The sequence below is a fragment of the Mustela lutreola genome, chromosome 1 (assembly GCF_030435805.1).
Source record: "Mustela lutreola isolate mMusLut2 chromosome 1, mMusLut2.pri, whole genome shotgun sequence".
In the NCBI taxonomy this organism is placed as follows: Eukaryota; Metazoa; Chordata; class Mammalia; order Carnivora; family Mustelidae; genus Mustela; species Mustela lutreola.
This window is the reverse complement of record NC_081290.1, coordinates 204,503,296-204,530,032: the sequence shown is the minus strand read 5'-3', so window position 1 is coordinate 204,530,032 and position 26,737 is coordinate 204,503,296. Positions and strand designations below refer to the sequence as shown.

At 37.0% G+C, this 26,737-nt stretch overlaps 1 protein-coding gene and 1 pseudogene across 3 annotated transcripts in view; both read right to left on the bottom strand.

Moving 5' to 3' along the window:
• LOC131838881 (beta-galactosidase-1-like protein 2) overlaps nucleotides 1-26,737 on the bottom strand; it is a 74,418-nt gene that overhangs the window by 30,298 nt on the left and 17,383 nt on the right. For all 3 annotated transcript variants that reach the window (XM_059185671.1, XM_059185654.1, XM_059185662.1), the window contains 6 exons: nucleotides 22,969-23,037; nucleotides 20,288-20,383; nucleotides 18,949-19,057; nucleotides 16,007-16,099; nucleotides 9,627-9,708; nucleotides 8,354-8,418 (listed from right to left, as the gene is read on the bottom strand). In XM_059185671.1, the coding sequence (XP_059041654.1) occupies nucleotides 8,354-8,418; nucleotides 9,627-9,708; nucleotides 16,007-16,099; nucleotides 18,949-19,057; nucleotides 20,288-20,383; nucleotides 22,969-23,037 (514 nt within the window). The remainder of the gene's footprint in view (nucleotides 1-8,353; nucleotides 8,419-9,626; nucleotides 9,709-16,006; nucleotides 16,100-18,948; nucleotides 19,058-20,287; nucleotides 20,384-22,968; nucleotides 23,038-26,737) is intronic.
• On the bottom strand, nucleotides 10,272-11,789 carry LOC131838892 (elongation factor 1-alpha 1-like; annotated as a pseudogene).

The window sequence follows — 26,737 nt, the reverse complement described above, 5'->3', positions numbered from 1 at the left end:
CATTCTTCAGAATACACCACATATTGGGTCACAAATCAGGTCTCAAATGGTATGAAAAGATTGGGATTATTCCATGCATATTTTCAAAACACAGTGCTTTAAAACTTGAAGTCACCTACAAGAAAAAATTTGGAAGGACCACAAACACACAGAGGTTAAAGAGCATCCTAAGAAAGAATGAATGGGTCAACTAGGAAATTAAGGAATAACTAAAAATAACTTTAAAAAAATAAATAGGAGCAAATGAAATGAAAGCATGACAGTTCAGAACCTTTGGGATGCAGCAAAGGCAGTTGTAGGAGAGAGGTATACTGCAATACAAGCCTTTCTCAAGAAATAAGAAATATATAACCTAACCTTACACCTAAATGAGCTGGAAAAGAACAACAAATAAAGCCAAAATCCAGGAGAAGAAGAGAAATAATAAAGATTAGAGCAGAGATCAAAATATAGAAATTTTTTAAAAAATGCAGTAAGACAGAACAATGAAACTAAGAACTTGTTCTTTTAAAGAATTAATAAGATTAGTAAGGATTAATAAGATTAATAAGATCAATAAATTAATAGTAATAAAATTAGTAAGATCAACAAATGCCTAGCCAGATTTATCAAAAAGAAAAGAGAAAGGACCCAAATAAATAAAATCATGAATGAAAGAGGATAGATCCCAACCAATACCACAGATATACTAACAATTATAAGAGACTTATGAGCAATTATATGCTGACAAATTAGGCAATCTGGAAGAAATGGATGAATTCCCAGAAACATGTAAGCTACCAAAATTGAAATAGGAAGCTATAGAAAATCTGAAAAGACCCATAAACAGCAAATAAATTGAATCAGTAATTAAAAATCTCCCAAGAAACAGGAGTCCCAGACCAGATGGCCTCCCAGCAGAATTCTTCCAAACATTTAAAGAAGAATTAGTACCTATTCTTCTTTTTTTTTTAATATATCGGTTTTTTTAAAAGATTTTATTTATTTATTTGTCAGAGAGAGAGCTAGCGAGAGCGAGCATAGGCAGACAGAGTGGAAGGCAGAGTCAGAGGGAGAAGCAGGCTCCCTGCTGAGCAAGGAGCCCGATGTGGGACTCGATCCCAGGACGCTGGGATCATGACCTGAGCCAAAGGCAGCTGCTTAACCAACTGAGCCACCCAGGCGTCCCAGTACCTATTCTTCTAAATCTGTTCCAAAAAATATAAATGGAAGGAAAACTTCTAAACTCATTCTATGAAGCCAGAACTACCTTGATCCCAAAACCAAAGATACCCACTGAAAAGGAGAATTACAGACCTATTCCTGATGAACATTGATTAAAAAAAATTCTCAGCAAGCCACTAGCTAATATGATCCAACAGTAATAAATAATTATTTACTTATTTATTTATTTATTATAATCCAATAATAAAAGGATTATTGACCATGACCAAGTGGGATTTATTCCAGGGCTTCAAGGGTGGTTGAAGATCTGCAAATCAATCCATGTGATATAACACATTAATAAAAGATAGGGTGAGAATCATGATCCTCTCAACAGATGCAGAAAAAGCATTTGACAAAATATAGCATCCTTTGTTGATTAAAACCTCCACAGTATAGGGATAGAAGGAACATACCTCAATATCATATCAATATCAATATCATAAAAGCCAAACAAGCAAAACAAAAAAAAAATCCAGTAAATATCATTCTCAATAGGAAAAAACTGAAAACTTTTCCCCTAAGGTCAGGAACACAACAGAGATGTCCACTATCACCAGTGTTGTTCAACACAGTACTGGAAGTCCTAGCCTCAGCAGTCAGACAACACAAAGGAATAAACTGCACCCAAGTCAGCAAAGAGCAAGTCAAACTCTAACTCATCACAGACAATATGATACTCTGTAGAAAACTCAAAAGGCTCTACAAAAAAATTGCTGGAACTGATACAGGAATTCAGAAAAGTGGAAGGATATCAATGCACAGAAGTCAGTTTTATTTCTATACACTAACAATGAGGCTGAAGAAAGAGAAATTAAGGAATTGATACCACTTACAAGAGCACCAAAACCCATAAAATACCTAGGAATAAACTTAACCAAAGAGGTACAGATCTATGCTCTGAAAACTATAGAACACTTATGAGAGAAGTTGAGGAAGACACATAGAAATAAAAAAAACATTCTATGCTCATGGATTGGAAGAACAAATATTGTTAAAATCCGTGCCACCCAAAGTAATTATATATTCAATACAATCCATATCAAAATACCATCAGCTTTTTTTCATAGAGCTGAAACAAACAATCCTAAAATTTCTGCAGAACCAGAAAAGACCCCAAATAGCCAAAGGAATGTTAAAAAAAAAAACAAAAACAAAGCTGGAATCATCAAAATTCTGGATTTGAAGCTGTAATCATCAAGACTATATAGCACTGGCACAAAAACAGACACACACCTCCATGAAGCACAATAGAGAATCCAGATATGGACCCTCAACTAATCTTCAACAAAGCAGGAAAGAACATCAAATGGAAAAAATCTCTTCAGTAGATGGTGTTGGGAAAACTGGACAGCAACATGCAGGAGAATGAAACTGGACCATTTTCTTACACCATACATAAAAATAAAAAGAAAATGGATGAAAAACCTCAATGTGAGATAGGAATCCATCAAAATCCTAGAGAAGAACACAAGCAGCAATCTCTTTGACCTTGGCCACAGCGACTCCTTGCTATACATGTCCCCAAAGTCAAGGGAAACAAAAACAAAAATGAATTCTTGGGACTTCATCAAGATAAAAAGCTTTTGCACAGCAAAGGAAACAGTTGCCAAAACCAAAAGACAACCTACAGAGTGGGAGAAATATTTGCAACTATCTTAACAGATAAAATGCTGGTATACAAAATCTATAAAGAACTTATCAAACTCAACACCCCCCAAAAAAAAAAACAAAAAATCTGGTCAAGAAATAGAAGACATGAACAGACATTTCCTCAAAGAAGACATACAAATGGCCAACAGAAACATGAAAAAATGCTCCATACTTGTCATTAAGAAAATGCAAATCAAAACCACAATGAGATACCACCTCACACTGGTCAGAATGGCTAAAATTAACATGTCAGGAACAACAGATATTGGTGAGGATGTGGAGAAAAGGGAGCTCTCTTACACTGTTGGTGGAAATATAAACTGGTACAGCCACTCTGGAAAACAGTATGGAGGGTCCTCAAAAAGTTAAAAATAGAGCTACTCTATGACCCAGCAATTGCCCTACAAGGTATTTATCCAAAAGATACAAACAGTGATTCGAAGGGGCACATGCACCCCAATGTTTATAGCAGCAATGTCCACAATAGCCAAAATATGGAAAGAGCCCAGAAGTCCATCAACAGACAACATAGAACAGATAAAAATGTGCTATATTTCTATAATGGACTATTACTCAACATCAAAAAGAATGAAATTTTGCCATTTGCAGCAACATGGATGGAACTAAAGGGTATTATGCTAAGCAAAGTAAGTCAGTCAGAGAAAGACAAATACTACATGATTTCACTCATATAAAAAACAAAACAAATGTACATAGAGGAAGAGAAGGATAAATAAAATAAAAGAGGGAGGCAAACTATAAAAGACTCTAAGTATAGGGAACAAACCTAGGGTTGCTATAGGGGAGGTGGATGGGGGGATCAGGTAACTAGGTGATGGGCATTAAGGAGAGCACTTGAAGTAATGAGAACTGGGTGTTATATGCAACTGATGAATCCCTGAATTCTAATAATACAATATATGTCAATTAAATTGAATTTAAATAAAAACTTTTAAAAAAATCTGTGATAGCGTTATAGAGGTTCCCTTATTTGTAACAGGTCGCTTCTTTCTTGTTTTTAAGATTTTCTCCTTGTCTTTACCTTTTGACAACTTTATATTGATATGTTCCAGTATAAAACTCCTTGGATTCATTTTATTTGGCACTTTATAGGCTTCCTGGATCTGGATGTCTGTTTCATTCCCTAACCTAGGCAAGTTTCCAGTCATTATTTTTTGTTCCCTTTTCTCTTCTCCCTTCAGGATCTTTATAATGTGTATATTCTCTGATTTGTCCCATAAGGTGCCCCATAAATCCCTTAAGCTCTCAGAACATTTTTTATTTTTTCATTCTTTTTTCTTTTTCTCTTAAGATTGGATAAATTCTACCACACTGTCTTTGAGTTTGCAGATCTGTTATTTCCACTTCATCAACTCTACTGTTGAGCCGCTCTATTAGATTTTTAGTTCAACTATTATATTCTTCAGCCCTATGATTTCTGCTTGGTACTTTTTTATATTTTCTATCTCTTTGTTGAAATTATCACTTTGCATATGCGTTGTGCTCCTGACCTCAATAAGTATCTCTATGATATTATTTTGAACTCTCTATAAAGCAAAGCACTTACTTACATTTTATTAAGATCTGTTTCTGGAGTTTCTTTTTCTTTTGTTTGGGACATATTCCTCTGGTTTTTAGTTTGTTTGTTTTTCATTTTCTTTTACTCTCTGTTAACTCCTGTGTATTATATACAAAGAATCATCTCTCCCCATCTTGACAGAATGATCTCATGTAGATGAGCCTTGTTGATCATCCCAGCCCAGGTTCCTAGTTGTCTCTCAAACTTTTGAGATTGTCTGAGCCGTCTTCTTTGTTTTTAGTGGCTCATAGTAGTTGAGCAAGTGCCAGGAGCTGACACTGTCCCAAAGGAGAGGATCACAATCAGCAGCCAGATGCAGACTGATTAGAGCCTGGAAGCTCAGGCACCAGCGAGAAATATATTGCTAAGCTCCTTTCAGGGAGAAACTGGGAGATGGGCATTTTAGCTTGCTTTCTCTGTGTTGGGCCTAGGTATGTATAGCCAGTTGGGAAGGAGAAGCTTCTGTCCTTGTTAAGGACTCTTTGCTATAGTACTGTAGTGCTCATGAGTAGAGGTGCTATTGACTATTACAACCAGGTGATCCAGCAGCCTCAGGTCACTGCTGCAAGCTAGGTACCAGATATGTGCACAAGCTCCATCCAGAGAGATCTCGGGGACTTGGTTTTATTATTGGAGTGAACTGGAAGAATGTATGAAATGTGTCTGCTGGCTCCCCAGGACTGGAGAGATTGCAGTCAGCTTCTAGCTGCCTGCTAAATTAGAAGCCTGGCTGGCCCTCAAACAGTAACCTTTAAAGGTGACAGATTGGGACATAGATGATTTTGCCTTTCCCTCTGTGCTGAGCCCTGTGGGGTGGGGGGGCAGTCATGATTAGTGCTCATGTGGCCATTACAATTGCTTCCTTTTTTATAGAGAGTTTTATGGGTTTCATGGGCACAGCTTTCAGAGCTAGGTGTTTGGAAGCCCATATCTCCAGTGGGAGTCTTAAAAGTTGGGACACTAGATGTGGGTTCCGAATCCTCCACTCCTCAGGGAGAAGCTAGGGGCTGAGGATTCCCTCTCAATTTTGACACTATATCAGGGGATGAGGTTTATGATAAGAACATGTCTCAGCCTTTCCCACCTATTTTGGTGTGAATATTTTTTCATTCTCACAATATGTAAAGTCACTCAGCTAGTTTCTATACCTAATTCAGAGGGAATTGCTTGTGGGTGGCTGTATATTTGGGGTATGTGTGGGAGGAAGGGAGCTCAGCAGTCTCCTGTCACCATCTTGGTCAACTTCAAACTGAACTCCCAGTACCTTTCATTTATTTTCAGAGAAATCCTAAATTACATTTCCTGGAAGCATTCCACTTTGTTAAAATATCTCCTAAAACAAAATAGCCTGAACAAAAACACAAAAACAAATTCTTCAATTGTGCTCCAACCAGTATGAAAAAATATGGTAATATCACTCATAGTAATAAAACCCAAGTTTTCAAAACTTGGTAGTAGATGTCACAGATTTTATTTAAGTGAAAGCTGCCATCAGATAGCATTCTAAATCTCTTTCGTATAAACTGCCAGCAGGATGGATCTCTTCCTTTCTGCATTTTGGTATTTCAGCTCTGCGGCTGCTGTTTTGTTAATTTTAATGCAGGGACTTTATAATTATTTGTGTTGATTTCAGCCTACTCTAATACAGCAGATCCCATCATTTGGTGTATGAGCACTCCTTTCCAGCACTGTCTCATCTAGACCTTTGACAAGCACAGCTTCTGTATCTTCCCTCAGAAGAGGATCAGTCAGAACAGAACCAACAACAGAGCCCCCATACTCATTGAAAAATCCTGGAAATAGCCTCCACAAGGACAAAGAAGATCTCTTTTTCATCATCAGTATATATCCAGAGCCTAGCACAGGATCTGGCACAAGATACCCACTCAAAATAATGTGCTCATTCTGATCTAAATTTGAAACATCTAACTTCTCATCCACTTCAAGCTTTAGCTCCCCCTTAACTATGTATGCTCTACCTTGTCCAGTCTGGAGAGGAATCTCTTTTGATAGAGAATACAAAAACAAAATAGGGATTCAAAAGCTCCGCTTTCTCCCCATATTTAGTTACATCTGTCCTAAGAATTGTGTTTCTCTCATGTTCAATTTCTCACATAAGAAATGTATTAGAAGCAAGTTATAATGAACTTTCTAAAGCTATGGGTACTTATTTTTGTTATTTAATTCCTGTGATTGCTCCTATATTGTATCAAATAATTTTCTTACCACAGAAGAAGTTTAAACAGTTAATGATATAAGAAAGTGAGAAGAGCATGGGATTTGGGAGCAGAAGTTTTAAGTTTAAGCCTGGGTTATTCTATTACATGGTCTGATTATCAACCTGTGATCTCAAATCAGTAATTTAACCTAAGTCATGGTTTCCTCATCTGCAAAATGAGAGTACGATTAATAGCTTTTAACATGGTAATATAGGAAGTAAACATGAAAAAAATAGGAAGATTACATAAAGTTGTGTATTTAAATATTATCACAAGTTTTTCTAGCTTTTGTTAATACCTCATACTCTGTATTTGCCTTTGTTTATTGTCTGCCTCTTACCACTAAAATATAAGCTCCAAAAGTTCTGCTTTTATAGATTTCATTCACTGCTTTATACACAGTGCCTTGAAAAGTACCTAACTGGTACACAGTAGATGTTAAAAACATTTGCTGACTTACTCAATAAATAAACAAATTACCTCATTTTCAGAACTTTGCTAATTATAGACAGCATATCATTTTTAACTTTGGATTCCACTGGTTTTATTGCCCCCCCCCATTCTTCTTCCATTATCATAATGTTAACATCTATCTGAGTGCTTACTTTGTCATGGGAATTATAGCACCTCTTCATATTCCCTTGGAATGCACTGACCCTAATCCCTGCACATCTCTGAGCTTCCTGTACCACTTCCTGATGTTGGCCTAGTCATTACAAAGCTGGACATCTCCCTTTGTATCTTTTCTCTAAATCTTAAGTGCTATCTCAGACCATAGGGGAGGAGAATCAGGGATTTAACGGTTCTTAGAGTTCCAGACGTTATTTTATATTGATGGTAATTAACATATTCTTCTTTTGCTCCTAATACCACATATCTCAGTCCTGTGCAAAATGAAACACATGACCATGGATCTCAACTGGTGGTAGGAATCTATACCACCCTCTGATCTCCAGTTACCCATTACTAGTTTTACTGCAATTAGCACTTCCTATCTTGTGTTTATTTACATTCCTTGTCTCTCTCACTGGATCATAAGTACTTACAGGTGAATGGGGCCATGTGTAAGGGGTTAACAAAAACCTCTCTCTTTGCCCATGCAAACTAACTTCAGGTCTACCTGAAAACCAGATAAAGTCAAATGTTATGCACGTTATCAGGTAGATTGCTATGATTAAAATGATCTCTGATTAGCAAATTGTATCTGGACTGGAGAACTATGAATGATATTCAAGTTCCTAGTGTAGACCTAGATGCCTGCATGCAGTGTATCTTGAAACCGAGAGTTCCCTTTGGCAGACTTGGAATCTATACCTATAGAGCTGTGAAAAAGGATACTGGTTGGTTCCCCCACTGAGACTGAGGCTTCTCTGCAAGGATGGTTCCCATTCCCTAAAACCTGAGCTGTCACTGGGGGTAGGGACTGCCCCTGGACTGCTGTGAGGATTCCTACTGACGCTGCTTTGCTAGTATGCTATGTTTCTCATTCCGTTTCTTCTAAAGGGCTATGGCCCAGACATTGTAAGCATTTGAACTTGATTTAGTTATACCCCAAACCACCTACAGCAGGCATTTCAAGGGCATAACACATCCAGGTTTTAACTGAACTAATCACTGCTGAGAATTTCCCCACCAAATGAAATAGAGGTCCCAGAGTGAGCCAGAATCAAAACATCTCTCATCTCTCAAAAATCCTTACCTGAATTGATAAGAGTGTATCATAAGTTTCTTTCTTTATATTTTTCATGTGGACAGTGGAAAGTACTGTGGAGGAAAAGGAGACACTGTGTATGAAGTCCTCCTACAAGCACTGTTGAGCAGAGAGAGACTATACTCCCAGACAGAGGATGAAGATGTGGGCCTCCACAACTTCTGCACATACACCTCAGAGGGAGTTCTCATTAACACTTTATTGATTGCGGTTAATAATAAAGATATGTTCCTGCATGTGGGTCCATACCTGCTCCATACAAAGTGTTTTCACGTACATCCCTTCATTTAGCATTTACAATGAATGACCCAGACAACAAGACTGGTTAAAATAAATTAAGTTATGCTGATGAATAAACAAAAGTCAAATGAAAAAACTCAGCCCAAAGAGATGAATAGCCTAAGACCTAAAACTTGACTATAGATCTCCTGAATTCTAATTCAGAATGTTCTCCTGCCTCTCCTACAAGATGAAGGACACCAAAAGATGGGAGAAAGGCCAACAGAAGAGAACATGCCTGACAGGCTGTGTGTGTGAAAGGACTGCAGATAGCGGTTTTCTCTGATTCAATCTGTCTGCACATCGTCTTTTTTCATTTTCTTAAGTGTCAATCCATATTCCCTCCTTAGAATTCTATTCCATGTTTCCCTAATACATTTATTCCCCAAACTTATTTATCCTCCGAGTTTGGGGTCTTGGTCCATGACAGTACGATTTCTCTGACGCTGCCTCCACTTCCTATTGTTCAGTCATAGACATTTGGCAATGACAAAGATAGCCTTTACTCAGGTCTCAGCCAGGCCCCACTCTGACCACTAAGGACTGAAAAGGATCGAGCAAGCGTTCTGCATTGTTGGTTCTGTAAGTAACAGCTGGTGGGGTAGTAGGGTAAGAACTTGTTCCTTAACTCACCCCACCACTTTCTCCTAAAAAACTATGGGGCCTCGGGATTAGTTGATTAAGCATCTGACTTCAGCTCAGGTTGTGATCTCAGGGTCCCGAGGATCAGGCCCCATAGTCAGGCTCCATGCTCAGTGGGGAATCTGCTTCTCCTTCCCCCTTTTCTTTTGCCCTTCCCCCAACTTGTGGGCTTGCATGTTCTCATGCTCTCTCTCTCTCTCAAATAAATAAAATCTTTAAAAAGAAAACTATGGGGAGAAATAAAGCATCCATGGGAAATGGGAGAAATAAAGCATCAGAAGGACTGCGGTACTGTTTCAGACTTCACTAGTACAGGAAAAAGAATAAAGAGAAATTGTACCCCGTTTTAAGTGGCCTCTTGTCAGTTCATCTCCATTATCAGCGGTCATAAGCAGCACCTTGATTCCTCTTGCGATCAGAGCCTGTGAAGAAATTTAGTAAGGTAAATGAACTGTCCCTTATCCCATGGAATGGCTTTTCTCTAGAAAAAAAATGATGGTGATAAAAATACTGGAATGAAGCTGAGGAATGGAGAACAAGCCTAATTCTTTCATCCAACTTATTGTAAGTTAGTAAATTAGAACCAAAAAACATCATCCCTGCCTCAGCCACACTCAGAAAGGTAAAACTGACAATTAAAATATCGGACCTAAAGTAAGAGGCAGTGAGACTATTTTCTTTCTTTCTTTTTTTTTCCCCCTCATTAAACTTTTGTTTTTTTTTTAATTAATTTTTTATTTTTTATAAACATATATTTTTATCCCCAGGGGTACAGGTGTGTGAATCACCAGGTTTACACACTTCACAGCACTCACCAAAGCACATACCCTCCCCAATGTAAACTTTTATTTTAATGGGTCTCAGAATTCTGTGACAGATATTTGGTCAAGTTGTTTCCATTAAAAAGTACTGATTTTAAAAACTAGTAACTTAAAACTGCCACACACACACACACACACAAAAAAAGAAAATGGTCCACAAAACATTTTCTTTTCCTTCTAAAGGTTTTACGATGCATTGTTATCATTAACCAGTCTTTTACTATTAAACTTAAATGGCCAATTGACACAAACACCACTGATTAAGACTGGGGTGGCAGGTATTGGGGATAATATTCATTGAGGCTTCTGAGCTTTATGGGCAGACTTGGTGACCTTGCCAGCTCCAGCTGCCTTCTTGTCCACTGCTTTGATGACACCCACAGCAACTGTCTGTCTTTTGTCACGAACAGCAAAATGGCACAGAGGAGGATAGTCAGAGAAGCTCTCAACACACATAGGCTTGCCAGGAACCATATCAACAATGGCAGCATCACCAGAGTTCAAGAACTTGGGACCATCTTCCAACTTTTTTCCAGAATGATGATCTATCTTCTCCTTCAGCTCAGCAAACTTGCAAGCAAGCAATGTGAGCTGTGTGACAATCCAGCACAGGTGCATATCCAGCATTAATTTGGCCTGGATGGTTCAGGATAATCACCTGAGCTATAAAGACAACTGCTTCCATTGGAGGGTCATTTTTGCTGTAACCAGTCACATTGCCACGACAAACATCTTTGACAGATACGTTCTTGACATTGAAGCCCACACTGTCCCCAGGAAGAGCCTCACTCAAAGCTTCATGGTGCATTTCAACAGACTTGACTTCAGTTGTAACATTGACTGGAGAAAAGGTGACCACCATGCCAGGTTTAAGAACACCAGTCTCCACTCGGCTCACAGGGGCAGAACCAATACCACCAATAATGTAGACGTCCTGGAGAGGCAGACGCAAGGGCTTGTCAGTTGGACGAGCTGGTGGCAAGTTGCAATCCAGAGCTTCAAGCAGTGTGGTTCCACTGGCATTCCCATCTTTATGGATGACTTTCCATCCCTTGAACCAAGGCATGTAAGCACTTGGCTCCAGCATGTTGTCACCATTCCAACCAGAAATTGGCACAAATGCTACTGTGTTGGGATTGTAGCCAATTTTCTTAATGTAGATGCTGACTTCCTTAAAGATTTCCTCATATCTCTTCTGGCTGTAGGGTGGCTCAGTGGAATCCATTTTGTTAACACCAACAATTAGTTGTTTTACACCCAGTGTGTAAGCCAGAAGGGCATGCTCACGGGTCTGCCCATTCTTGGAGATACTGGCTTCAAATTCACCAACACCAGCAGCAACAATCAGGACAGCACAGTCAGCCTGAGATGTGCCTGTAATCATGTTTTTGATAAAGTCTCTGTGTCCTGGAGTATCAGTGATAGTCACATAATACTTGCTGGTCTCGAATTTCCACAGGGAGATATCAATGGTGATATCACGTTCATGTTCAGCTTTCAGTTTATCCAAGACCCATGCATACTTGAAGGAGACTTTTCCCATCTCAGTAGCCTCCTTCTCGAATTATTTGATAGTTCTTTTGTCGATCCCACCACATTTGTAGATCAGATGACCAGTAGTGGTAGACTTGCCTGAATCTACGTGTCCAATGACAACAATGTAGATAGAGCCTTTTCCTTCCCCATTCTGGTTTAGGTTGAGCGATGGTTTTCGCGACACCTGTGTTCTGGCAGCAAACCCATTGCGAAAAAGCCAGTGAGACTATTTTCATTCACCTTAATACAGTGCTTTCCCCTAAGGCCTTGAATCCCAGATTTTGTATAGTGCATCAGAGAGCTTAAGACAAACTTCTCCTCCATACTCATATGCAAATTATCTACATGCCCGGGACCCAGCTCACGGGGTGGATTAGGAAACACACGCACAACTGCTGGTTTTCCTTTGGTCAATGGCATGCACAGGTAAATTTTTATTTAGTCAGTCTATGGTTGCACTTGTTGCTGCCTGAAACTTTAATGTCTCTACTTCAACTAGAAATAAATCCAAGATAGTCTAAATCAAAGAGAGAGAGAAGAGGCTAAGAAATTTATCTATTTGATAAATCAAATACTGAGACTATGGCCATGAATACTGAGAAAAGCCAAAGGTATGTCTTCCTGGGCCTGTAGATCGCAATATTCTGAAGGTGAAACTATTCCTGCAATTATTCTTGTTGGGAATGAGAAGGTGGTTTGCTTCTCCTGAACTCTTCTGAAAAACAGGGAAGGCTGAGAGGTGAACAGAATGAGTGAGAGGAGATAGCATGTCATATATTAATAACAGCCAAACTTCTACTACCATAGGTCCTATTAGATGTAATGTTTCCCAATTTGGGGACCAGCAAGCAATATGGCAAATTGGTAGAGGACAATATAACTTTTCATCTAAACTAGAACACTTGGTAAAGAAAAGGGTGCTAACTGGGATTCATGGACCACTACTGATAGGGAGGGCAATAGGTTCCACTTCTAGGCACAGTGGGCTATTTTGTTTCAGACTAAACATCCTGCTAATAGCAACTAGATGAGCTGGACAAATACTAAACATATGCCAAGGAAGGACTTGAGGAGTCAAGTTTTCAGAGAGGCAGGCAGCTGAGAGAGGTGAAACTAGCATGTTTTAAACTTTTTCCTTCAGACATTGATTCCCCAAGCATCAGTTGAGAGGCTAAAAAGCTGATTAGATTCCCCAGCATTTTATGGGATGTTGGGAAAGAAATTGCAGTTTATAGACTTCCAAAATAGAAGAGGTGCCATAACAATTTTAGACTTTTAGCTGGGTCACAAAGGATTATCTATCCCCTAGGATAGAAGGTGAGCAAGCATTAGACTTACTCTCATAAGAATTAAAGCCCAGCTCCAAATCATTTGTTACCTTCTAGAAGCAAAAATAAATCCATCTGAAGAACTTCAAATGATCTCAGTCATGCTTTCATAAATAAATAGGATTGAAAAATTATTAGCCATACCAAAAGATATTATTTACTGAAAACATGAGAAAAACAGACAACAGAAGAGATAGATAGGAAATTAGACATTAGGTTTCTTAAACACAGCTTTGAAATAATTATAATTAATGTGTTCAAGGAATCTTTTAAAAATGAAAAATTTTGGCCAAAAAAAGGAAACCACAGAAAAGAATCAAATGAAAATTCTAGAACTAAAAATCACTATATGTGAAATTAAGAACTAGGTTTAACATCAATTTAGACAAAGCTGCAGAGAAAATTCATAAATCACAAGATATCTTAGAAAAAAGTAAGCCAGAAAAGAGCAAAACAAATATGATGAAAATATCTAGTTTTGTATAACAGAAGTCCTAGAGGAAAGGAGAGAAAAAATTAAGCTGACAGTTGGTGGAGATTTTCCAAAACCAATTAAAGACTTCAAGCCACATAATGAGGGGTGCAAACAAATGTAGGCAGAATAAAAATAAAAACCACACCTAGCCAAATCTTAGTAAAGTTGAGGAAAACCAAAAAATAAATCTTAAAAGAAGCCAGAAGAAAAATACATTTTACCTTCAATGGAACCATAATATTATCAATACCTAACTTCTTAATAAAAAAATTGTATGCCAGAGAATCATCAAAGAAAATAACTGCCAATCTAGAATTCTACATACAGTACGAATATCCTTCAAAATGGATGATGAACTAGGCACATTTTCAGGTAAACAAAAGGTGAGAGAATTTGTTAATAGCATACCTGCAACAAAGAAAATACAAATAGGTATTCTTTAGGCAGAGGAAATGATAAGAGAGATAAAGCTCAGAGATGCAGAGAGGAGATAAGAGCAACAAAAAAGTAAATTAGGTACATAAATCTAAATTACTCCATGTAATAATAAAAATAATATCTTGTGGACATAAAATATATTTAGCATTAAAAGAAATAACAATAGTACTGAGGAAAGAAAGGAGGAAAATGCAATTAAACTTAATTTGTCTAGGAACCAGCAAACACACTAATTTATATTAGACAATAATATTTCTAGGATAAATAGTAGTCTAGTATAAACAGCAGTCTAGCATAAATAGTAGTCTCTATGGCCAATACTAAAAGAAAAGTAAAAAGTGTTTAACAGGCTAATACAGGAAAAAATGGAATAAAAAAAAAATACTCAGTCAATCCAAAAGGAAAAAAAAAAAAAAGAGAGAAAGAAAAGACCACAAGACATGTAGGGCAAATAGAAAGTTAACAGGATGGTATATTTAAATGCAACTGTCAATGGGATGCCTGGGTGGCTCAGTGGGCTAAAGCCTCTGCCTTTGGCTCATGTCATGATCCTGGGGTCCTGGGATCAAGCCCCGCATCCTCTTCCTCCTCCCTGCCTGTCTGCCTACGTGTGGTCTCTGTCTGTCAAATAAATAAATAAATTTTTTTTAAAAAAATAAATAAATGCAACTGTCAGTAATTATATTAAATTTAAATTAGCTAAATAACTCATTTAAAAGATAAGAATTTTCATAATGAAGTAACAAAAACAAATTCTAATCATATACTGCTTATAAGGTATGTTCTTTAAGCATATGAATCCAATGGGAGAAGATATTTGCAAACGACATATCAGATAAAGGACTAGTGTCCAAAATCTATAAAGAACTTAGCAAACTCAACACCCAAAGAACAAATAATCCAATCAAGAAATGGGCAGAGGACATGAACAGACATCTCTGCAAAGAAGACATCCAGATGGCCAACAGATACATGAAAAAGTGCTCCATATCACTCGGCATCAGGGAAATACAAATCAAAACCACAATGAGATATCACCTCACACCAGTCAGAATGGCTAAAATCAACAAGTCAGGAAATGACAGATGCTGGCGAGGATGCGGAGAAAGGGGAACCCTCCTATACTGCTGGTGGGAGTGCAACCTGGTGCAACCACTCTGGAAAACAGTTTGGAGGTTCCTCAAAATGTTGAAAATAGAACTGCCCTATGACCCAGCAATTGCACTACTGCGTATTTACCCTAAAGATACAAACGTAGTGATCCAAAGGGGCACGTGCACCCGAATGTTTATAGCAGCAATGTCCACAATAGCCAAACTATGGAAAGAACCTAGATGTCCATCAACAGATGAATGGATCAAGAAGATGTGGTATATATACACAATGGAATACTATGCAGCCATCAAAAGAAATGAAATCTTGCCATTTGCGACAACATGGATGGAACTAGAGCGTATCATGCTTAGCAAAATAAGTCAAGCAGAGAAAGACAACTATCATATGATCTCCCTGATATGAGGAAGTGGTGATGCAACATGGGGGCTTAAGTGGGTAGGAGAAGAATCAATGAAACAAGATGGGATTGGGAGGGAGACAAACCATAAGTGACTCTTAATCTCACAAAACAAACTGAGGGTTGCTGGGGGGAGGGGGGTTGGGAGAAGGGGGGTGGGGTTATGGACATTGGGGAGGGTATATGTTTTGGTGAGTGCTGGGAAGTGTGTAAACCTGGCGATTCACAGACCTGTACCCCTGGGGATAAAAATATATGTTTATAAAAAATAAAAAATTTTAAAAAAAGCATATGAATCCAGAATAATTGAAAGTAAGAGGATAGAAAAGTATGTATTATACAAACACCAACCAAAAGAGAGCTATGATGTTCACAGAAAAGAAAAATATTTTAACATCAGTCTGTCTTAACTTGAGAGTTATATAGGTAGTTTCTTTTCTCGTCTTAGGACATAAATGCATGAAAAAAATTAAACTGGACCTTATTCATCTTTATATTCCATGGTATCATGCAAGCTATAGCTACTCAGGATAGTTAGTTTGCTCCACAAACTAACAAAATGAGGAAAAAAAATATGTGAACATGGAGGAAATTGAAAGGAGCACTTACCTTTTTAATATAAGACATGTAACGATTATCCCGATGATATGAACCATATTCATTCTCAACCTGCACAGCAATGATGGGGCCTCCATTTCCATACTGAGGGTCAAGGAGATGAGAGTTTGAGAGTAAAGTTACTGTGGGAAAGGCTAGATTTTCTCAATTTTGCTGTTGCACACACATACTTAGAGTGCCATAAAAATAACACGTTCCTAAACTCAACTGCAAGTTACACTATAATTCAGGCAATTTCTCTCACTCCACAGTCAGCAGTCAACTGCTCCTAGAATCCTACCTTTTCTAGTACTCCCTATTAATGGACTCCCACTCTTTTCCCTCTTAATTCAATGCATTAAGCATGATGCTTCACACCTCCACTTCCATCCTTTCTATCTTAGCACCAGTTAAATGAGTCAAATATCTCTCATCCTCCTTACTTCTCAGGAACTTCACTCTTTTTGGACTACCCTTCTGTCTTCTATATCATCATCTCCCTCTTTACTAAACCTTCCCCATTATCATTTAAATTGACACAAAGTCCTCTGTTAAAAATAACTTGCCTGGACCACTTCCCCCTCCAGTGCCCACTATCTTGCCCTCTTCATCTTCATGGACAAACTCTGAAATATTCCTGAACTAACACTTGACTTCTTTTTCTCTCATTTACTCATTTACTCTTTTACTCATTCCCATTCTTTCCATTCCACCTATGTTATTAACAATACCTTATCTTTGCTAAGTTCAAGCAATAAATTTAAATTCAAATTTACTATCTCTCTAGGCAACATTTGGCATCCTTGGCTACCTTCTCCTTCTTGAAACCTCTCATCTGTGGTCTCCTATTGCTCTTTCCTAGTTTCTGGCCTGCCTCTGGCCTGGTCACTACACTTCAGTTTTCTTTTGTGAGCTCCTCTTGCCCTACCCACCTCTTAAATGTTGATGTTTCTCATGGTTCTTTATTAATCCCAACTTTGTGCTAAGTCACATCCCTTCTGTTCTTGTAATTATGCCCTCTTGCAAATATCTTCACATTTCCCATCCCTACTCATTCCTGTCTGTTGATGGTAACATATTCAGTCATCCCCTATCTTTATAGTTCTCACCAGTCTAGCCAATATATTTTCTCTTCATATCTTGCACCTGTCACACCTTAGTTGAGGTTTATCATGCCCACTTCAGCAACTCCTCAACCTACCCTCGGAGATACATGGGGAAGCGTGAGATACTCCTCCCAGCATACAAAAATAGAAATAGTGTTGATTTATAAGGATTAAACTCCACACCAACCATGCAAGTAAGAATCTGGACAACACCCAGCACCATGTGTAAGTGTCATTGAAGTGTTTGCACATCAAAACCTGTGTTCATCATGGTTGAGGATCAACTGGGTGGAAAGAGTTGAAATGGAAGAATCTTTAGCAAGCAAGGAATGACTGCATTATATCCTGATAGGGAAAAAAGAGGACAAAAGGCCCACAAGAGTGTTTCTCAAACCTTTAAATGTCATCCTCTGCTGACAAACATTGAAAAATGTAAATGTAATCTTCTGCTAACAAACACTGAAAAACTTTTTCAAAACCTGCTTCTCTCTTCCCCTTTCCCATCTATCCAATTATGAATATAGCAGGTTATAGAATAGATAAAGAGGGAAGATCCAGAAATTGACAGATCCAGAACCAGATCAATACAACTAGAAGTTCTAAAAGGCAGCTACTCATTGCAAGTGTTGATTTATAACACCATTATAAAATGCTTTTAAGGCCTCCAAACTGCCTCAGACCCTGATTTTGTGTTAACTAAGCAAAGTTCTGATTATTAATTTAGTTTTCCAGGAGTTGCAAGACTGAGAAGTCTGATTTGGGGTGGGCTAGTACAATGCTGTCCTGCAGAACTTTCTGATAATGAATATTTCTGTGTTTGCATTGCCCAATATGGTAGGTATCCACACATGCCTACTGAGCACTAAAAATGTGTCTAGTATAAAAGAGGAAATTATTTTTAAATTTTATTTGATTTTAATTAAATCAAATTAAAGCATATATATATAGCTACTGTACTGGATAGCATAGCTCTAATCTTTTTGAAGGATTATCTCCACATTCCCCAAATGGCACACAGATTCTCTTTAGTCACTTAGTAGTTTTAATAGCTTTCTTGAGTCTGATCAACTGAGTGTTGAGAACAGTGTTAAGAACCAACTCTCCATAGTAAATTCAGATTCACATTCTGTGAAGCCCTCTCCTACCCACATACAAGTTTGTCATTTCCTCCATTTAATCTATGATAACATCTCCTTCAAATGATTACTGTGGCAGTGAAATATGCTAGGTAATTGTTGATTGCCTCACAGAAATCTTGATGCCTAATAGATGTTAAATTTTTGTTCTCTCCCTTTGTTCATTTTCTATCTGGTTTATAGCCTTTTTGTTTTGTTTTGTTTTGTTTTCCAGCCATTTTAGAAATATAGTATCACTAAACAATGATTATGTTTGGCATCATGGCTTTATTGTGGTGGAGGGATGTTAAAAAACAAATAAATTTCAACTTTTACAAAATCGCTGACTTAAGGTCACCCATCTAATCTATTATGTGTGAAGGACTGACAAGTCGTTACCTTTAGAAGCCATATTTAGACATTTTGAGGACTACCACTAATTTCCCATTTATGGTGACTGAGGGCAAAGATACAATGGGAAAGAGAAAACAAAAATATACAGAGTCCAGTTTCAAGTCCACTGCCAGAGAAAAGGCTTCCAGTTGGCAGCAGATAGGAAATAGGCAGAAAAGCAAGGTAATAAAAACCTGGTATTTCTTAAATAAGGAATTGGAACGAACTGCTATATATGCACTTCCTGCTTCTGTGTGATAGAAAATGGGCTAACTTTATCCAGGAAATCAGCTGAAGCAATTACTTCTCTTGGTCATAAGAATGGTGAATTTGGATTTACCTGGAGTTGTACTACCATGGGAATTATCTTATCAAAATAGTGATTCACTGCTTTAGTGAAGCCTCTGTAAGTTGTTCGCAGCTTCATTTTTGGATCCCGGAGTAACCAGCTAGGATTGAAAAGGTAAGAATTACTCTTGTGGTGGGAAACAGGAATAAGAAATGCTCAAGCATGAGGCTGGAAAACAAGGACAGCCACACTAGAACAGTGTATTGCCAGATCTTAATCCATCTTTAAAAAAGCAATCTGCATTCTAGCTGCAAATAGCTCAGCACCTTAACCACATCAGAGTTGTGTACTGATGAAATGATCCAGAGCCCCGAAATCAAACTGCAGCCCATAGGCCAAATCAGAGCCAATGTCTATTTCCAAAATAAAGTTTTATTGGAACACAGCCAGATCCATTTGTTTACATGTTGTCACAGCTGTGTTCATGCTACAGGAACAGGATTGAGTAGTCATAACAGACTATGTATGTGGCTCTCAAAACCGAAAGTATTTATTATCTGGCCTTTTACAGAAAAGTTTTACAAACCCCTAGTCTGGAGTGAGACTTTTGTAAAGTTGTTTCAAAGTTTTTAAAAAATGCTCTTTGATGGAATATTATTTAGCCATAAAATGGGAATGAAGAACTGTACCTGCTACAACACAGAGGAACCTTGAGAACATTATGCTAAGCAAAGAAGCCAGTAACAAAAGGTCACATATTCTCTAATTCAATTTATATGAAATATACAGAATAGACAAACTGACAGGGTCTGAAAGCAAACTGGTGGTTGCCAGGGGCTGGGGGAAGGAATAATGGGAGTTGACTGGACATAGGGCTTCCTTTTCAGGTGACAAAGAAATCTGGCACTAGACAGTGGTGATGGTTGTTCAACATTTTTGATGTAGTTAATTGTCACAAAACTGTACACTTTCAAATGGTAAGTTTTTATGTTATGTGTATTTTACTACAATAAAAAATGATTGGAAGTTACCAAGAGGGAATACCCCTTTTTAAAAAGAGATAATTGACCCAATTTCTTACTACTTGTACCTCCATCACAAAAACTAGAACTTACAAAGGTATTGCTTATGTGGCAGCCACTAGTTTTTACTAAAATTAAAAAAATGCTCTATCTTATTTACACTGCAGAATTGTGATGGAAGTTTATAGAAAAAAAAATACTACAAAATCCCAATAAATCGAAGTTTATTTTCTATGTCATTAAATAGGAAAATAGTATAGGTTAAAAATGTACACAGAAAACCAGCAAAACCCTTTGCTCTAACTTGCATTTGTATGTACTAGGGGCCCATATGGAGTCATGGTCAGGGGCCTCAGAGAGGAACTTACCTGGGTAAGCCTCCAAGGTCTAAGTCGCTACCGATATAAGGACCTGGACACAGAATTACCCACAGCTCTGCCTCCGAAGCCATGGATATAAAAGTCCTGGGAAGCGAAGCAATAAGGATCATTTATTATTCAGGCTGAGACTGGAATCACTGAGTTCTCTTCTGAGGTTAGAATGGGTGGAACTCCCAGCCTGGTCTACAAAAGTCTTTGTAGGTGGCATGAACCAGAGAGACATGGAGCCCTACACTCACTTACAAAGGGGCTCATTTATGTTTCTAGAAAACAAGTCCAGAAGACTACTCCTCCCCATACATCTGCCTCCACCATGCAAGAAAGCCATGCTAAGGCAGATTCTTACAAACCTTGTTCCTCCTTCTTCTATGTCTCCTACTTTCAGTCAGTCACCAAATCATGTTTATTCCTCCAACTTAATGTTTTCAAATATGAAACTCCTCTTAATTTCTAGTACCACTACATTTATTAAAGCACTAATTATTTCACACCTGAGTTATGACAGTGGTTTTCTGACTGCTTTCCTTCCTTCTTCTTACCTTCTTCCAGTGCTTCTCCAGTCCCATCAATAATCATCATCAACAACAAAAATAGGATACAAGGTAAAAATTAATTTTTACCTTGTATCAGCATCTGGCACTATAGCCTTCTTTAAGACTATTATTTTATTTCACAGTTCAGTGAGATAAGTATCAATATCATCTCCATTTTACAATGAAATAAAAAGCTTAAATAAAGCTTGAAATAAAAGCTTAAATAAGTTGGAGCTTCCTACAGGTCATATTCTCAGAAAATGGAAGAACTAAAAGTACAATCAGAGAGCTTCCAGAAATGAAATATCAACTACTATATTATTATACTGCCTCTTTAAAATACTGCTGGTACAATCTTTCTAAATGTACATACAAACTTTCCAAATTAAAATTCTTCAAATGACTCCCAATGACTTCAGAAAAGATTCCAAATGGTGAAGCATAGTAAATATAAAGGCAAGCTGTGTTCTACTATCTACTACTATCTATTCAGCTTCATTTTTTGGCATTATCTCTAGTTAAACTAATAGGAGAACCAGACAGCATTATCTGCAGTTCCCAGAAAATAGAATGTATGGCAGAAGGTTAATCACCAAAGTCATTCCCTTTTCTTCCTGGGCATACAGCTCAACTGCATATCCCAGCCTCGCATGCATTGAGGTGGTGTTGCTATGTGACTGACTTCAAGCCAACAGAATGTGAACACAAGCAATGTGTTCTGATTTCCTAAAAAGATTCTTCCTTCTCTCTCTTCCACTGCTGACTTGATGCAGTGTAGCAGCCTGGAAGCTATATGAAGAAGATGGTGAAGTCACATATAGAAAGATCCTGAATCTTTCAATTATTTCTTGGAAAAGAGACATAATGCTTACCAGGAATACCTATTTTAGATTTTACTTAAATGAAAAAAATCTTTATTGTTAAAGACATTGAAGCTTACTTGTTATAGCAGCTAACATCACCTTAAGTAACTTAAAAATGTTCTCTCACATCTCTGACTTTGCCCTTGCTGGACCTTCTTCCTAAAATTCCACTCAGTCCCCTCTAGCAATCTCCTACTCAACATTTTAATTACTTTAGCTATAACTTCACTGTTACCTTTCCTGATCTGTTCCCATAAATTGGGTTGTGTGGTTTTAGTATAATATTTGTCTCCTTCTCTATAGGGAATCTTTAGTCTTAAGAGTACAAAGAGTATTATCTGTCTATCCCTGCACCAAAGACAATGTCTAAACTCTAGCAGATAGCTAATACATATTTTTGAATAAACAATTATAGATCTTCCTGAAGATTTGCTACATGTATTTTACTACTATTGGGTTGCTTTCTAACAAACCCATCATCAGTTGAAAATATTGTAAGTAAAAAAATGCATTTAATACACTTAACCTGCTGAATATCATAGCTTAGTTTAACTTACTCTACAATGTGCTCAGAACATTTACATTAGCCTACAGCTGGGCAAAATCATCTAACACAAAGCCTTTTTAAGTGTTGAATATCTCCTATAATTTACTGACTACTAAGCTCAAAATGAAAAAACAGAATGGTTGTATAGGTACAGATTGGTTGTAAGTGTATCACTGTCTACCCTCATGATTGCAAGGCTGACTGGGAACTATTGTTAGCCGGTGCTGTTCAGTATCATAAAAGTGTATAGTACAACATATTGTTAGCCTGAAAAAAGACCAAACTTCAAAATTTGAAGTACAGTTTCTACTAAATGAATATCACTTTCATACCATCGTAAAGTCAAAACATTGTAAGTCAAAACGCTGTAAGTTGGGGACCATGTATACTCTGTGCTATATACTAGAAATCTTGTAAACTATCACCCAGAAATATCCTCTTATAACTGAGACAGCAGGTTCTTCATAATAGATTAAAACTGCAGCACTTAAGATGCAGACTTCCTAAACCACACTGTAAATAAAATACACCAAAAACACTAAGCTCTACACTCTATTGCAAATAACAGATTCACTGCTCAAGAGGGCTTCAAACGAGGGAAAAGAATTATCAGAGCTTCCTGATCATTTCCCAAACAGAAAGTAAGGTGCATTTATTCATCTGATCCCAGAGTCTAGCCCCTGTCTTCAATCCATGGAAAGAAGCAACCACAGCACTAAGACATACGTGAGATCCAGGTTTGCAGTAAGATAAAACCAGCCTTTTCTTGGCTCGTGAAGGTTCCAGGGAATATGCCTGCAGTGGAAAAAAGAGAAATATAAAAATATTTTACCTTATTTGACCTTATTCCATATTGATTCCTCCAGTTTTAATATAGCACCTGGCCTATCTCTACTGTGAAGGAAATTGAAGATTTCAATAGCCAAGACTCTGTGTGTGAGTGAACTTTGTATTAGCTTAAAAATTTACTCCTTCAGGGGAGCCTGTGTGGCTCAGTCATTAAACATCTGCCTTCTGCTCAGTTCATGATCCCAGGGTCCTGGGATGAGCCCCACATTGAGCCCTGCATGGAGACCCCTGCTCGGCAGGAAGCCTGCTTCTCCTCTTCCACTCCCCCTGTTTGTGTTCCCTTTCTCACTGTGTCTCTCTCTGTCAAATAAATAACAAAACCTTAAAAAAAAATTTTCATCCTTCAAATCCCCAGTGCAGATCCAAGCAACCAATAGCGTTCCTTGATGCTGAACTTCAGGTAGATAAATATATATGTAACACCCTCTGAGGTGGAACCACAAATTTCTTTTTTTTAATACTAATGAAAATATATGAAAATTTAAATCCATATCTATAATAGCAAAAAAGAAAAACCCATTAGCCATAAAATGGAAACCAGCAAGAGCTGAAAAGTTTATAGAACTTTTGAATGAATAAAATGAAATCCAGCAAACAACAAAACAAGATTCACAATACTTGGGATACATTAAGAAAACTACTAGGAATGCAAAATCGGAAAAATGTGACACAAAGCAGAAAAAAAAAAATCAAGCAATAGAAACAATCCCAGAAAGGACATATAGGATGAAAGGAGCAGAAAAATAAAATACTAAAAAGGTATAACAAGTATGTACCATACCTTTAATAAGTAATGGAATGCATAACCATGATAAGGAGAAAAATAGAAGATACTAAAAAGACTCACATGGAACTTCTAAATTTTAAAAAATAGCATCTGCAATAAAAAATACTTGATACTATTAATAGCAGAGATTAAAAACACATTGGCTGAGACTAATAACAGAGTACATACAACAGAATAAATGGTCAGAACAAAAGAAACTATCCAAAATGGAAAGTAGAAAAAAGGAAAACTAAAAATAAAAATGAATACAGGATCAGTGACCTATACTTTCTCACCAAGAAGTCTACCATACATGGAATTGCACTCCGGGGAAAAAAGCGGGGAGGCAAAAATAGTAGTTGAAATAGAGCCACAATTTTACCATTTAATGAAATCTATAAACCTACATGATTCAAGAATTTCAGTGAATCACAAGCAGAATTTAGGAAAAAAAATCTACACCCGAGCAAATTAGAATCAAATTGTTAAAAACCAAAGAAAGAGAGAAAATCTTAAATGCAAACAAAGGGGAGGTGTGATAAGAAGCAGATTTGTCATCAGATAATGTGCAGGTCAGGAGAAAATGAAGAAACATTTTAAGATACTGAACTTAAAAAATGAAAACAAAATTAAACCATGTCAACCTAGAATTCTACCTATACTCAGTGAAATTATCCCTCAAAATAGAAGATGAAAAAATCAACTTTCAAGAAAACAAAAGCTAAAAGAATTCATTACTAACAGACTTCCACTACAAGAAATGTCAAAGGAAGTCCTTCCACAGAAGGAAATACAACATGGAAATTATAATCTATACAAAGGTCTTGAAGAGCACTAAAAATGATAAATATGTGGTAAATAAAAAAGATATTTATCACTTTAAATTCCTTTCAAATATAACTAGCTGTTCAAAGCAGAAAAATAATAATGTATCATGAATTCTGTAGTTCATAACAAAACCTATGACACAATATAGTACAAAGGTAAGAAGAGTAAAATGGAAATACGAGTTTTAAGACTCTATAGTGATAGCTTTATATATTAAAAAAAAAACAGAGAGCAAATTAGGAATTTAAGAATTTAGATATATAACTTTATATAAAAACTTTGGAAATGAATTCAGGATCCTTAAAAAATGATTTAATTCAACAACAGGTAGATCATCAGGTAGATCATCCAGACATAAAACCAATAAGTACATCATCCAGACATAAAACCAATAAGGAAACACTGGACTTGAACTACACATTAGACCAAATGAGCCTATTTGACAAATATAGAACACTCTATCCAATAGCAGCAGAGAACACACATTCTTCTCAAGTGCACATGGAGCATTCTCTAGGATAGATCACATATTAGGCCATAAACCAAGTCTTAATAAATTCAAGAAAAATGAAATCATTCCAAGTATCTTTTCTGCCATAATGGTCTGAAAAATAGAAATCAATTTTGAGAAAAAAAGAACTGGAAAATTCACAAATATGTAGAAATTAAACAACATGATTATCTGGAAAGATAGGGGCACCTGGGTGGCTCTGTGGGTTAAGCTGCTGCCTTAGACTCAGGTCACGATCTCAGGGTCCTGGGATTGAGCCCCTCATTGGGCTTTCTACTCAGCAAGGAGCCTGCTTCCCTTTCTCTCTCTCTGCCTGTCTCTCTGCTTACTTGTGATCTCTTTCTTTGTCAAATAAATAAATAAAATCTTTAAAAAAAATGGAAAGATATTCCATACTCTAGGATTGGAAGAATTAATATTGTTAAAATGCCCATACCAACCAAAAGAATCTACAGATTCAGTGAAATCTCTATCAAAGCTACAACAGCTTTTTTCACAGAAATTAAAAAAAAAAAACTAAAATTTGTTTGAAACTACAAAAGACACTGAATAGCCAAAGTAATCTTGAGAAAGAACAAAGCTGGAGGCATCACAATTCCTGATGTCAAATTATATTATAAAGCTGTAGTAATTGCAACAGTATAGAATTGGCATAAAAACAGACATATAGGTCAATGGAACAGTATAGAGAGTCCAGAAATAAACCCATGCCCATATAGTCAATTAATTTATGACAAAACAGTCAATAATATACAATGAGGTAAGAAGAGTCTCTTAAATGGTGTTGGAAAAGCTAGAGAGCCATATGCAAATTAATGAACTAGCCCTCTATCTCACACCACACAAAAACTAACTCAAAATAGATTACAGACCTAAATGTTTAGAAGTGCTGGGAAAAAAACAAAGGTAAGCTCCTTGACATCAATCTTGGCAATGATTTTTTGAATTTGACTCCAAAAGCCTAGGCAATAAAACCAAAAATAAACAAGATGGACTACTTCAAACTAAAAGGTCTACACAGTTATAGAAACCAGCAACAGGATGAAAAGGCAATCTAAGGAATGGAAGAATATATTTACAAACCTGCAAATCTAATGAAATTTGCAAAAGCTGATTAGAGGTTAACATCCAAAATATACAAGAAACCCACACAACTCAAGAGCAAAAAACAAATAATCCAATTTAAAAATGGACAAAGAAACTGTATAAGTAAGCATTTTTTCCAAAGATGTATAAATGTACAACATGTATATGAAAGGATATTCAACATCCCCAATCATCAGAAAAATGCAAATCAAAACCACAATGAGATATTACCTCACAGCTATTAGGATGTCTATCATCAAAAAGACAAGATATAACAAAGGTTGGTAAGGATGTGGAAAAAAAGGAATACTTAAAGCACTGTTGGTGGAAGTATAAGTTGGTTCAGCCACCATGGAAAACAGTATGGAGTTTCCTCCAAAAATTAAAAATAGAACTATCATATGATTCAATCCTATTTCAAATTGGTATACAGCCAAAGGAAATAAAATCATTAC